The sequence below is a fragment of the Microcaecilia unicolor genome, chromosome 1, assembly GCF_901765095.1.
Source record: "Microcaecilia unicolor chromosome 1, aMicUni1.1, whole genome shotgun sequence".
Lineage (NCBI taxonomy): Eukaryota > Metazoa > Chordata > Amphibia > Gymnophiona > Siphonopidae > Microcaecilia > Microcaecilia unicolor.
The window spans coordinates 558,682,468-558,697,915 of record NC_044031.1 but is presented as its reverse complement, the minus strand read 5'-3'; the positions used below and the strand labels follow the sequence as shown (position 1 = coordinate 558,697,915).

Here is a 15,448-nt window from a genome sequence, read left to right as displayed (position 1 = left end):
GGAGCTATTTTTGAAGTCCACTACAGTGCCCCCTAGGGTGCCCGGTTGGTGTCCTGGCATGTCAGGGGGACTAGTGCACTACAAATGCTGGCTCCTCCCATGACCAAATGCCTTGGATTTGGCCGGGTTTGAGATTGTCGGCATTAGCTTCCATTATCGGCAAAAACTAATGCCAGCCATCTCAAACCCGGCCATCTCTGACATTTGGCCGGCCCTAAACGTATTATCGAAACGAAAGATGGCTGGCCATCTTTTTCGAAAATACGGTTCGGGACTGCTCGTTGCGGCGCCGGACAAATAGATGGCCGGCCATCTATTTGGCCAACGCCATTTGATTATGCCCCTCTATGGAGCTCATTTTTGAAAGAGAAAAACGTCTAAAAAGTGGCATAAAGCAGCATTTTCAGAACCATTGAAAACTTGAGGAGGCATATTGTGGTGAGTGTTAAGGGTAGGAGTTGGGTGTTCCTAAGACTTGGACGTTTTACAGCCATAATGGAACAAAACAAAACCGTCCAGGACTAAAACCAAGACGTTTGGAGCTAGATCTGTTTTTATAATGAATAGGGCACAAAAGGGTGCCCTAAATGACCAGATGACCACTGGAGGAAATCAGGAGTGACCCTCCCAATATCCCCCAGTGGTTACTGACCCCCTCCCATCCCCTAAAATGTGAATACAAATATGACTTCCCAACCTCTATGACAGCCTCAGATATTAGAGCCAGGTCTATTAGAGCAGCATGCAGGTACCTGGAGTAGTGTAGTGGTCAGTGCAGTGCACCATGGAGTGGGGGACTCTGGTCCCTATCTCCGTCTGTCAATTTGTGGGGGAAGCTGTGAGCCCTCCAAAAGTCACCAGAAACCTACTGTTCCCACATATAGGTGCCCTCCTTCACCCACAAGGGATTTTGTAGTGGTGTACAGTTGTGGGTACTGCATTTTTGGGGGAGGGGGGGCTCAGCGGACAAGATAAGGGAGCAACGGTGAGATGTGTATCTGGGAGCATGTTTTTGAAGTCCACTGCAGTGCCCCCTAGGGTGCCCCATTTATCTCTGGGATGTCTGCGAGACCAGTCTACTAAAAATACTGGTCCCTCCTACATCCCAATGACTTGATTTTCTACATTTTTCACGTGCACTGTTTTTTTTAAATGGACCAAAAAACAAAATGTCCAAAGCACAAAACCTTGTTCAAAACAGTATTTTTTGAAAATGACCTTCTTTTCTATTCAGATTTTGGACATTTGTTTGTAAAACGTCCAAAGTCGGACTTAGACGTCATATCAAAAATGCCCCTCCACATCCCTGCAATATACCAAGTTGAAAACTGTGCTAGCACATATCACAAGACCCCACAGTCACTCTCATGGGAAAAACATTCAGCATAAGGGAATCCTACACATGCTCATCGTCAAATGTAGTATATACCATTGAATGAACAAAATATGAAGAAGGATGCTATGCTGGAGAGAAAGGATAGATACTAATGACAGGAATCAGCTCACATTAAACACCACAGTGCTAATCAAAGTGACACGTCTGAGAAAGAGCATTTTGCAAGACCAGAGCACTGCATCAACGACTTTCTGGTGAAAATACTAAAAGGAAATTTTAAAACAATCCAGGAACGTAAGACCTTTGAAGTTAAAATGATGAAATATTTTGACACACACCAGATAGAACTTAATAAACATCTGGGTTTCCTATCACATTATAAACCATAAAAAATTATACTGCTTTGTTCCCCTCTGATCACCCATCAATCTCTCCCTGTTTCTCACCCAACCCCCATCCCTACCTTTCCCCACGAATGCCTCTATATTTGTCATCATTTGTTCATTTCTGATCCGAGGAAGAAAGTTGGAAGCTATTCAAAACTTGTATAAAGTTAGTCCAATACAAAAGGTATCATCTTATTTTCTTCTATGCTTTTGTTTTATTTCTATTCATTTCCTTTATTTCAGAAGAACCACCTCTGTTTCTATAGAAATATATATATATATATATATATATATATATATATATATATATATATATATATATATATATAGGTCATATTTAATCTCAAACAGGCCTGTAAAGGGCCTCCATTTTTTGCTGTTAACAGCCAGCCAGTTCTAGGATGTGTTCAGGGCTGGCAGCAGTAATATCATGCAAAATAAAAACACTGAATCACTGACTCTTCATAGCATGCAAAGCTAAAGGAAGACAAATGATGACACTATTTGGTACACAGAGATACAGATGTTTCTCTTACACCTATGTAAAGGTTGAACATTCACGATTTCTTTGGGGCAGTTTACTTATAGATCACTTTCTTCAATGAAATGGAATATGAAACGGTGTATGGAGTATTCAGGCAAGTCAAAATGGCAGTATCCCTAAACTGGATCCTTATTTTACCAAATTCTAGAGAACTTATTAGCATAGCAAATTTAGGGGCCCTTTAACTAAGCCGCGTAGGCACCTATGCCCAATGTGCACTAATTTGGAACTATCGCCCGGCTATCACATGGCCTGAGCAGTAATTTCATTTTTTACAAGAATCCACTATGTTCGATAGAAAATATATTTTATTTTCCGGTGCATGGCGCTAACTGGGCGGTAATCAGCAATGTACGAGCGCACACAATTACTGCCCGGTTAACGCGTGAGACCTTACCATTAAGTGAATGGGTGGCGGTAAGATCTCAGGCCTAAAATGGATGCGCCAATTTTCATTTTGACGCACACTCATTTTTGTCCAAAAAAGGCCTTTTTTGCAGGTGCACTGAAAAATGGACCTGCACGTATCCAATACACGCATCTACACCAGCACAGGCCACTTTTCAGCGCATCTTAGTAAAAGGACCCCTTAAAGAGGTCTATATTCAAAGTGATTTAACCAGGCATGAGAGCCTCCTGCCTGGTTAACTCTCTTGGGGGTCAGCTAATTGCTGATATTCAGTGACAATTAACCAGGTAGTGCTGTTCAATATCAGCAGGAACTGCTCCTGCACTATCTGGGTAATGCTGGAGAATTCCAGGAGCAGATATTTAGTGGGGTACCTGGATAGCTAACTGAGGGGCCCTTTTACTAAGCTGCATAAGTGTCTACGCGTGCCCGTGTGCCAAAATGGAGTTACCGCCCGACTACTGCGTGGCTCTTGCTGTAATTTCATTTTTGGCGTGCATCCGATACGCGTGTCTGAAAAATATTTTATATTTTTGGGTGCGCGTAACGGACTTGTGCCAAGTGGCATTTGGCACGCGTAGGTCATTAACGCCCGGATTCTTTACAGTTAGGTCAATGGCTGGCGGAATAGTCTCAGACCCAAAATGGACGCGCGGCAATTCTGATTTTGCCGCACGTCCATTTTCATTGAAAAAAAAGAGGCCTTTTTTACAGGCACGCTAAAAAATGGATTGGTGCACACCCAAAATCCGCGGCTACACTACCGCAAGCCATATTTCAGCGTGCCTTTGTAAAGGACCTCAGAATACTAATATGTCGTTCCCATTGAAACCACTGGTATATATACACCTACTAACCACAAAAAAACAGGGTACTTAGAGTCCTTTTACTAAGCCGCAGTAAAAAGTGGCCTGCGGTAGTGTAGGCATGTGTATTGGGTGTGTGCCGGGCCAGTTTTTACTACATCTACAAAAAATGCATTGTTTTAATGGGATGGGAAAAGGATCTGTGGTAAAAATGAAACCAGCATGCTCCCAAAACCAACCTAAGCCCTTAACACCACCCATTGATCTAGCGGTAAAGCCTCACACGCTACACATGTGGTGACTGGTCGGCATGCGCCAAGTGCTGATTACCGCTGGAACCAGCGTGCATAGGAGGAAATAAATAATTCATCTACGCAAATGCATTATGGGTGCGCATCAAATCTCAAATTACTGCCACGAGGTTGCGCTAGTCTTATTTGGGCGCACACTGCATGCGCGTAGAGCTTACTGCGGCTTAGTAAAAGGGCCCCTTAGTGTACAAATATTGTGAAGGACATGTGTGAAAATTCTGCAATACACATCAATTGTAATCAGTGTATGAGCGTGAAGCAGAAAAAGCTACATCAAAGTCATCAGGAGAAATTCTCAGAGCTATAACTCACCCAAGCAGAGTGCCGACCCTAAGGTGAAAGGCTACTCTTAGAGGGTGGATAAGTTTCTCAATCATGGAAATTCTCCTTCTTTTTAACTTTCTAAATTATTATTGTAAGCACCCCTTGTGCCCCAATATTTTATATGAATTTTATACTTTCTGCTCACACATATAACATACATTTGAAAACAATGAAAAAGCAGTGAAATATTAAACAATGAAAATATCTATCACATTTATCACAATTTTCACAGAACCATCACATGTCCCCCATATCTATGGAAAGCACAAAATAGCTTAATAGCTTACTACTACTACTACTACTACTTAACATTTCTAGAGCGCTACTAGGGTTACGCAGCGCTGTACAATTTAACAAAGAGAGACAGTCCCTGCTCAAAGAGCTTACAATCTAATAGACAAGTGAACGGTCGGTCCGATAGCTTAGGGCTCTGCTTACTAAGGTGTGCTAGTGTTTTTAGCATGCCCTAAGAATTAGCGTGTGCTAACGCTAGAGATACCCATAGGAATATATGGGTGCCTCTATCGTTAGCACACATTAATATTTAGTGTGTGCTAAAAACATTAGCTCACCTACAGTGCAGCTTAGTAAACAGGACTCATAATAACTTAAACTGCACTTACCTCAGGGCTGCCTGATGAAGTCACTACACCCAGCAGCCATTGTAACATGATGCTTCTCCCCCTGGCTCCTCTATCCGCCTGAGGTTCTCACTGGGATACCTAGGGATCCTGCCAGTGGGAAACTCTGGCAGATTGAGGAGCCAGGGGGAGAAGCATCATGTTACAATGGCATTTGGGTAGCGTGCACTGATCTCAAAATTACCGTGGGACACATAAGCGCTCCCAGCAGTAAGGCATTTGCAGCTGCAGTAAACATGCATAAGTGCTTACTGCATCTTAGTAAAAAGACCCCATATTCAAAGGAATAAAAAGTCAAATCGAACTGGTGATTAGATCTAGCTTACTTATTTAAAACCATCATACAACAGAAACAGAAGGCAGGTGGGCAGTTAACCATGAGTTAGTTATGAGGGACTTAGATGTTATATAACAAGCCAGCTATGAAGGTTTAAAAAATCATATTTTCCATTATTTGCCAAACCCAACATTTACATGGGAACTTCAAGTAGAATCTAGCCCTCAACTGCAAAACCTTCGGTATAAGAAGCAAAAACTGTTGTCATGGAACCTGTGTTGCTCTGACAACATCCATTAAAAAGATACATTTTAATACCACAGTATAATTCTTTACTCTGGGGCCCTTTCACTATATGCATGCCCAACACACGCCAGTTCGGAACTACCACCCAGCTACTGTGTAGCCCGGGCAGTAATTTCATTTTTTACGTGTGTCCACTACATGTGCCAGAAAATATATTTTATTTTCCAGCGTGTGGTGCTAACTGGGCAATAATCAACATTGTACACTCGCTGACAGTTAGCACCCGGTTAACGAATGAGACCTTACCGCTAAGTGAATGGGTGACAGTAAGGTCTTAGGCCCAAAATGAACGCACGCCAATTTAAATTTTGCCGCATGTCCGTTTTCTGCCTAAAAAAGGCCTTTTTTTTTAGGTGCGCTGAAAAATAGACCTTCGCACATCCAATACACGTCTACACCAGCATAGGCCACTTTTTGGCACACCTTAGTAAAAGGATCCCTATGTGAAAAATATTTCTTCAATATCAGATTTCTTTTCCTTATCGCTTTAAAGGATGCAATCAAAGTTATCACTTGAGTCTTTAACCTTCCATTAGAGAGAGAGAGCGTAGACACTTCCAAACTATCCATGACCAAAAATAATTTCTTGCTATCACCATTTTCACTAGTCACAACTGATGATGGAATGTAATAAGCATAAATCACAGTTGGAGGTGAAGTAATTTGTAAAAATATCTCGTATAAAGGAGATTAAGCTCTAATGTAAGCTTTTCACACATTAAAACAGTTACCGCAGAGTGATAATTTTGCCAGTTTTTACTAGTTTAACTCAGTTATATCTGATGCTTGAAGTTAAAAGTAAAAAAGAAAAAGTGGAAGGGAGATGTAAAAGAGATTTGGATAGCTTCCTAAAAGAAAAGTCCATAAGCCATTATTAAGATGGACTTGGGGAAAAATCCACTGCTTATTTCTAGGATAAGCAGCATAAAATGTATTGTACTGTTTTGGGATCTTGCCAGGCACTTGTAACCTGGATTGGCCACTGTTGGATACAGGATGCTTGGCTTGATGGACCTTCGGTCTGTCCCGGTATGGCAACATTTATATTCTTATGTTCTTATGATGATTCCTCAGTAAACCAAATGAAAAAGTAAAACTGGGAACATGATTTTGCTATTGCAACCCTTGTCAAGCAAACAGTGGATCATCTCATCTTAAATTTTGCTATTCAGTGAATATAACCTATAAGAACAGTGGAGTTGTCTGTGTTTGTTGAACTGGTTAGTGGCCTCCAGCCAAACAGAGCAGTGATGAGTTGGGTCACATTAAAGTGGAGATGAAGCTGAAGCTGGTAGAAATTCTTGATGAACAGACATGTCTCTACCACAACAGACTGCTAGTCATCCCATGGGAAATTTTACAATGGGATAACTGTCCATTGGATTGATAACAGTCTTTGGGGAGGAAGTCTGTTTGTCTGGTCTTAAGGCTGAAGAGATCCTACACATTTGATGTTCTTGCATCAGTTCTCAAATATATTCAAACAGAGCTTGCCATCAGATGAAAAGTTGTTAGAATAACTATAGACAATGATCCCAACTTTGTGAAAGTCTTCATTGTAATAGGACAGCATGACGATGATAATGAAGATAAAGATGAAGATGCACTATGTCTAAGGCAGATGATAATGACAATAATGATGATGAAGTGTTCTTTGCTATATGGAAGTCAAATGTATCAGACATTCCCTTTATCATAACCTGCAGACCCAGTCAGAAGATATCAGTTATATTGCAACCTAGCCTGATTTGAAGAAACCTTTTATCAGAATGAATAATCCACGTCCTGTTAGTACAATTGTTGAACACCTTTTTAGCTGTGTTGAATTCATGACTCAGCACAGTCGAATGACAGTCATTTTCAAAAATGTATCTTTACTAAAAACAAAGTGGATTGAATTGTACATCAATAAAGTTGTTAGGATAAAAACATCAACGATAGTTGCATTCATTGTAGTTGTGGTATTTTTACATTTTACTCAAAAAGTATTATATTAGGCAATATTTTTTTAAACTTTTACCTAAGTACATTTTTTAAATATGTTCTTCATTGTACTTTTTATTTTTACTTAAGTATTAAAGTATATTTTTATTTTTACTTAAGTACTTTGACCTAGTATTTTGAACAACACTGGGCATACCCCTGAATGTTTATTGAACTATAAGCAATTAATATTTAGTAGAAAAAAAATCTACTATAGACAAAAGCACATTTTCAGGGTTCTTTGTAAGAATGCAGTGTCTCTGAGAAAGTGAACGCACAATTAGAACATGCAGATCCTTCCAAAGATAGTACTGCTTCAATTACCTTTATTGCAAAAGTATTCTACATTTTCACAACTCAGGTTCTCGGGTTCAAACTCTGCTGAAAAGTTTTCCTCCACTGGAATGTCTTCTTTTGAGAAATCATTCTCTTCAGACAAACACTCTTCAACTTCATCCTCAATAGCATCCTCCAGGGGTCCTTTAAAAGAGAATCAAAGATGCAGTGCCAAAATTCAAATATAGCATAATAATAGACTTTCTTTAATAAATATACTTTATATCGAAATATAGTAAATGAAATCTCCAGGACTCCTTATGTTGCAGCAAAGTCTCTATTTCCAAGGTTATTTTTTTTATGTTATCTCATTTTGAGTAAAATGTCATATGAGAGTTTCCAGTTGATTACTGCAGTTTTCAGCTTGCATTTGGAAGCTGCCAGAATTCATTGAATAGCAGACCTATCAGAGTGGACAAAAAAAAATGTTCTTTTACCCTTTAGATAAGAACATATGAAATGGGATGTTGAGTCAGATATAGGTCCATTGAGTCCAGCATCCTGTCTTTAACAGTGGCCACTCCAGCTCACAAGCATATAGTATTTTGAAAAAAATAATTCATTTCCAGGGATGAACAATTACTCTTTTATATCTACTTGGCTAATGATTGTTTATGTCCTCTTGTTTTTGTGTTGTTTGACAGGTTAAACAACATTTCCCTATTTAACAGTTCCACCCCACCCATGATTTTATAAATTTCTATCAAAACTTTTCTCCAAGCCAAAGAGCCTTAACCCGTTTAGCTTTTCATAAGAACATAAGAATTGCAATAACAGGTATGACCACAGGTCTATTTAGCCCAGTATCTTGTTTCTAATAATGGCCAATCCAGGTCACAAGTACCTGGAAGAATCCCAAAGAATAACACAATCTCTCACTCTAGCCAATTTTATTTAATAAGGATACGTATGGTACTTGCTTATGAAATCACTATCAATTAGACCTTATGAACAAGTAACTCTCATTTGTTGGAGGAAAGACTTCAGATTCTCTGCAATCACGATATTATTCCATTCGTGCCTCGCAGACTGCTTCCTGTCCTTTATAGACCATTTTGTCTGTTATCGGGACTAGATACAGAATCCTCACTAGTAAGAAAACCTCCTAGGTAACTTTTATTTCCAAATGTTCAACTGTTTTTAAGTCACATATACACTAATCTGGGCAGTTACTTGAACTTTTGGGAATATTCCCAACGGTTCAAGTAACCACCTTTAACTGACAAAGCAGAGCAAAGTGGCTTATAATCTAAGATCTCCGAATAGGTGTATTCTTGACACCTAAATCCAGGCGACCTCTTATAGAATTACCTTCACAGTGATGTGCTTTTAGTTGCACCAAATCAGCACCATCAAACATCCTCCTCAGACAGAGATGCTCAAAGGTTACCCTACTTGCAATGTTTCATTTAAACTGGTTTTAGCCTGTCTAAATGAAACATTATTGTGTGGCCAATACACTGAGGCTTTCGGCCACTGCTTTACCGTGCACAGCAGCAGTGACTGAAAGTCTCTTGCTAATCAGCTTGCTAGTATTAAAATGAGCTCATTAATGATTCCATGCAATGCACAGAGAAATGACACAGGGAAAACCCCTGCCTTAACAACGAAAATCTACTGTCAGCTCTGGAGATGTCGGTAGGTTTTAGTTGTTATGGCAGGGTGACTTTTACAGCTCTCTCAGCCCAGAATTTCGGTTGGAGTGTGAAAGAGAGGACACAGAAAAGCAGAAAGCTGCACTGCTGCACCTGCCAGAGGTGCATCCAGTGACTGCTGGAGGGAAGGTAAGAGTTCTGGCTGCTACTTTTAGGCATCTTTCTAAAGATCAGGCACCACTTAGCATTGCAATGGGTCTGGTAAAGGAGGTCGTCAATTCCTTGTTTCTAGAGGGCAAAACATGTTTGAAAGAGGGGGTTATTCAAAGAAGGCTGAGCCCATGACTCTTTAGCACATCACCCCCCCCCCCCCCCCATTCACTGGATATGAGCACAAGAGCTCTTGTGGGCATGTGGCAAGAATGTTCCGACCCCTTTTATCGACCAATACTCAACACTAACAGCGTGCATATAATTTTCATACTGTTTGTGTTAAGCATAGGTCGCAGGTTGTTTCTTGTGTGAGAGTTGGTATTTTCTGTCACCATAGGGAACAACAGCAGAGTTCTGTGCATCTCTCTCTCTCAGTAAATGCAGAGGCAAATAATCACCTGATATTCAAAAAGGAGCCTTTCCTATCTAGTTAAATCCACTGCTCTCAAAGTAGTGCCAGGAAGGTCCATGGGTGGATCTTGGGCAGGGCCTGAAAGGAGTTGGGATTTAACTGGCTAGAGATCATATTCAGACTGCTGACCACTTAAGTATGCGGCTAAGGTGGAGGACAGCAAAAAAGCTGCCTAATTTAGTCACTAAACTAATTGGGCACCAGTCTAAATATTGGCTAGAGCCCAGTTAACGATCATTAGTGGCCCCCTCCTGAACTACTACTACTTAACATTTCTAGAGCACTACTAGGGTTACACAGCGCTGTACAGTTTAACAAAGAAGGACAGTCCCTGCTCAAAGGAGCTTACAATCTAAAGGACGAAATGTCAAGTTGGGGCAGTCTAGATTTCCTGAATAGAGGTAAAGTGGTTAGGTGCCGAAGGTGACATTGAAGAGGTGGGCTTTGAGTAAGGATTTGAAGATGGGCAGGGAGGGGGCCTGGCGTATGGGCTCAGGGAGTTTATTCCAAGCATGGGGTGAGGTGAGGCAGAAAGGGCGGAGCCTGGAGTTGGCGGTGGTGGAGAAGGGTACTGAAAGGAGGGATTTGTCTTTTGAGCGGAGGTTGCGGGTAGGAACGTAAGGGGAGATGAGGGTAGAGAGGTAAGGAGGGGCCGCAGATCGAGTGCATTTGTAGGTTAGTAGGAGAAGCTTGAACTGTATGCGGTACCTGATCGGAAGCCAGTGAAGTGACTTGAGGAGAGGGGTGATATGAGTATATCGGTCCAGGCAGAAGATAAGACTGAAGGGGGGATAGATGGCTAAGTGGGAGGCCAGTGAGGAGTAGGTTGCAGTAGTCAAGGTGAGAGGTAATGAGAGAGTGGATGAGAGTTTGGGTGGTGTGCTCAGAGAGGAAAGGGCGAATTTTGCTAATGTTATAGAGGAAGAAGCGACAGGTCTTGGCTATCTGCTGGATATGCGCAGAGAAGGAGAGGGAGGAGTCGAAGATGACTCCAAGGTTGCGGGCAGATGAGACAGGGGACGATGAGGGTGTTATCAACTGAGATGGAGAGTGGAGGGAGAGGAGAAGTGGTTCCCAAACGCCCCCCCTCCCCAGGCCTATCTCAAAGTCCATGGAGGTCCAGGGTAATCCTTTAGACAGAAGCGATACCCACTCATTTCTGCTTGTTGTGAATCTGGCTAGAAAATGGTCACGTGACACCTAGCAGCAGTCTTGTAATACTCGCAGGACCTTTTAGGGGTGGGCTTGAGTTGGGGGGGCATGCATGGCCTTTGGGGGGGGGCATAAGCTGGGGGAACCTGCTCTGCCTGCCTGAGAAAATAGGGCCATGGCTTTGTGGTCCTAATGCTCCCAGGTGATGAAATAACCCCAACAAACTGGTATTATTTGACCATGATTTTTTAGCCCTATCACCACAAGTCACGTTATGATTTAACTAATGATGAGATGCCATTTTGCAAAGTGACCACATATGTACTTTCTGACACCCATTTTGTAGGTGGTAAGGGAAGGGAATGCACCTTTCTGAGGTTTTTACAACTACATTCCCAAAGCAGTTTATATATATTCAGGTACTTATTTTGTACCAGGGGCAATGGAGGGTTAAGTGACTTGCCCAGAGTCACAAGGAGCTGCAGTGGGAATCAAACTCAGTTCCCCAGGATCAAAGTCCACTGCACTAACCACTAGGCTACTCCTCCACTCACCTGTTAATGTAGATAAGCAACTGAATGCCCACTCTCCACTCCCCTAACACACCCCCAGATTAGTGTGTAATAAGCATGCATACATTTAGCAGTTACCACAGGATGCCTGATTGTGTCCCGCAGTATGCCATTTTAAGCTGCATTAGGTGTGTTAGTGCCTAACACAGCTTAGCAAAAGGGCCCTTAAGAGAAGGAGAAAACCATAAAATAGAGCCGTCTTTATTTATTCATCCACATGGAATGCGAGAGCACACATCTATAAATACCAACCGGCTGTTATTCAAAACGATTTAAGGGGGCAGAAGAGGCTCCTGCTCGCTTAAGTCACCTGGGGCTGTTTAACAACTGATATTCAGAGGCCTTTAACCAGGCAGCGCCACAGAATATCGGCTCTGGCCAGCCCAAGAAAAAGCAGACAGGTCAGGGGCGGTGTAGGGGATAGCGCTGGAGAGACGGCGAGTGTTATACAGGTGCCAGCAGTATTCAGTGCTGGGACCCACATAACGAAGCGAGTGAATTTAGGACACCTCAAAAGCTGTCCTAAATCCAGTCTGGCTGCCTTACGCGGGCCCCGGCTGAATATCAGCTGGAACTGCATAATCCCCGGCAGCCAGAATCGGGCAATTTAGCCCCAGGTATTCAGTGATGGTCTCCACCTGGCCTGGCACTGACTATCTGGAGCTAATTTAACCGGCATGGTCAGCGTTTGCCACTTGGTGAATATCAGCAGGCAAATGTTGTTATTCACAATAATTCTCCATATGGCACAACGTCATTATCATTTGGTTTGTATTCCTCTACACTTTCTTTCCTCAAGTATGTTTTGAAGAAATTGACTACCTGATAAAAAGAAAAAGTACTTCACAACCATACAGTTTTACCTTTGAGATGCCAAGGTGCAAACTGCATTCATGAGATGAATACAGACTGCTTTTTGAAAGAATAAATCCATCTTGAAAATAGATAGCCAATGAAAGTTCAGTGTAGAAGTTTGAAGCTTTAGGAAATATTACACAATTGCCCCTTTCAAGAAAGTATGTCCTTCTTTGTAATTAATTGTTCCTTGAATTTAAAATCAGACCCTTATATATCAAGTGAGTAATTTGCAGTTCTACCTCTTATGTCAGCTTTAAAAAAAAATCTGTTCAAAGATATTTTGCATCAAGTGCCTGCACTGGAATAAAGGAAGTGTGATTTTTGGTATTAGGATGGCCTACTGGAATTTTGGTCTATTTTCCTATGAATTGCTGACTACCTAATAGAAATTACAGTAAGTAGAGCTGCTACCAAAACAGAACAAATATTTTTCCTCTACATCCAGATATATTAAACAGCAAGGTTTCTGCAAGCTTACAAATGTCTAATTCAAATTTTCCAGGATTCTGAGAGGCAGCCAAGCATTGCGTGCTTACAGTTTTTATCCAGCAAGTTAAAACATTCACATGAGTGACATATGAAAGATTTGATCTGACCTTGAAAATATAATGTTAAAATTGCATAATACTTATAGGTCATTTACTCACCGTTAACATTAGCTACTGCTATTGACACACATTATTTACTGCTGGACATTTTTTATGCAAAGGTCCCCATGATAAACAACATGTTAACAGCATTAACAAGCACTCATAGGAAATGACCCCATTAATGTTTTACTTGACTGAAAAGCAGAGGTCTTGCTGTTGTAAAAATAACATTTATCCCTTACAAATGGTTATTTTATACACTACTCAGTTCCAACTTGCTAATGAGAAAACTCTAAATCACTATAACAAGCAAGTGTACCATACCCCTATCCAGTTCATTTTCGAAAGTAATTGCCGGCAATCTTCCGACATAAATCGGGAGATGGCCGGCGATCTCCTGAACCCGGCAAATTCGGTATTATCGAAAGCCGATTTTAGTTGGGTTCAACTGCTTTCCATTGCGGAACCGGCGAAACATCAAGGGGGCGTGTCGGTAGGGTAATGAAGGCAGGACAGCGGTGGGATGGGGGCGTGCTCACGAGATGGCCGGCTTCGCCCGATAATGGAAAAAAAAGCCAGGCTTGATGAGCATTTCGCCGGCTTTACTTGGTCCCTTTTTTGTCATGACCAAGCTTCAAAAAAGTGCGCCAACTGACCAGATGACCGCCGGAGGGAATCAGGGATGACCTCCCCTTACTCCCCCAGTGGTCACCAGCCCCTTCCCACCAAAAAAAAAAAACAGCCTCTATGCCAGCCTTAAATGTCATACCCAGCTCCCTGACAGCAGTATGCAAGTCCCTGGAGCAGTTTTTAGTGGGTGCAGTGCACTTCAGACAGGTGGACCCAGGCCCATCCCCCCCCTACCTGTTACACTTGTGGTGGTAAATGTTGAGCCCTCCAACACCCCCCCCCCAAAACCCACTGTACCCACATCTAGGTGCCCCCTTCACCCCGTAGGGCTATGGTAATGGTGTAGAGTTGTGGGGAGTGGGTTTTTGGGGGGGATTTGGGGGGGGGCTAAACAACCAAGGGAAGGGAGCTATGCACCTGGGAGCTATTTTTATTTTTAATTTTTAGAAGTGCCCCCTAGGGTGCCCGGTTGGTATCCTGGCATGTAAGGGGGGCCAGTGCACTACAAACTCTGGCTCCTCCCACGACCAAATGCCTTCCATATTGCCGGGTTTGAGATCGCCGGCATTTTTTCCCATTATGGCCGAAAACCGATGCCGGCCATCTCAAACCCGACAAACTCTGACATTTGGCCGGGCCCAAACGTATAAGCGAAGAAAAAGATGGTCAACCATCTTTTTTGAAAATACGGTTGGTTCCACCCGCTTGTGGCGCCGGTGCCGGAGATGGCCGTCCATAGAGATGGCCGGCGCCTTTCGATTATGCCCCTCCAAATGAATGATAAGTCTTGTTGATGGAGGAAAAGACTTCAGATGCTCGTCTCTCAATGGTATAATTTCCAATATGGATGTCGGGCGAGCTTCCTCATTAGTCTTAAAAACCTCCCTTTATTGTGTAAGCTTTAATTTTCTTTTTTCTTCTTTTCTGTATTAATCATCATCATTTATCAGGAACATAACTTGACACTTATCTTAGTAAGGTATGGTTTGTTTCGGTTTGCTCTACAGAGCACCTCCATTTCACTTACTGCTTCTTCAGGCGTCAAACCACCATTCCTCTTTGTAACTTGTCCTGAATAAAGTAAAAATTGGGGATTATTTGTTAACACTACATGAAATTCTTATCCGCATATATACTACTATCTGATATTGTTGTGCTTACCTCTTACTTTTCTGTGACTCTTTTCTGTAAATGCCGGGAAATTTATTTATTTATTTGTTGCATTTGTATCCCACATTTTCCCACCTATTTGCAGGCTCAATGTGACTTACATGGTACCGTAGACGCGTTTGCCAACTCCGGTGGAGAGACAAATGCAAAGTGATGATATGGTCGAATAAGGATCATGTGTTACAGACACATTAGGGAATCATAGAGAAGAAGGGTTATGTAAAGTTCAGGTACAGGCTATGGTTTTGTTGTGTTGCAGGGTTCAGGCACTTAAGTTGGGTCGATAGGATATGCCTTTTCGAACAGGTGGGTCTTTAGTGATTTCCAGAAGTTGAAGTGGCATCCCATTTTAATAGGACACTTTCCTTTTAAGCCTATCAGAACACTCCTATCTATATTTAAATCGTTAAAAGAATTATTAGAATAGCTTATACCCAAGGGAAAAACATCAGAGAAATTTTGCAATGGAACATAAGAAAGGATACGGTAGATTTGGGTCTTGTGTATTTTGCTCCTGTGTTGGTTACAGAGATTTTTATTAATCCAATAGATAAGGGACAGTACACCCTTCGGCAATATACTGATTGCAACAGTACA

At 41.9% G+C, this 15,448-nt stretch overlaps 1 protein-coding gene across 2 annotated transcripts in view; it reads right to left on the bottom strand.

The window, feature by feature from the left end:
- The window catches only part of ZFPM2 (zinc finger protein, FOG family member 2), an 823,307-nt gene that overhangs the window by 636,755 nt on the left and 171,104 nt on the right, over positions 1–15,448 (bottom strand). The window contains exon 2 of one of the 2 annotated variants that reach the window (XM_030217969.1): positions 7,648–7,803. The exons of the other annotated variant lie outside the window; for it this stretch is intronic. Coding sequence (XP_030073829.1) covers positions 7,648–7,803 — 156 coding nt within the window. The remainder of the gene's footprint in view (positions 1–7,647; positions 7,804–15,448) is intronic. 2 annotated transcript variants of the gene reach the window in all.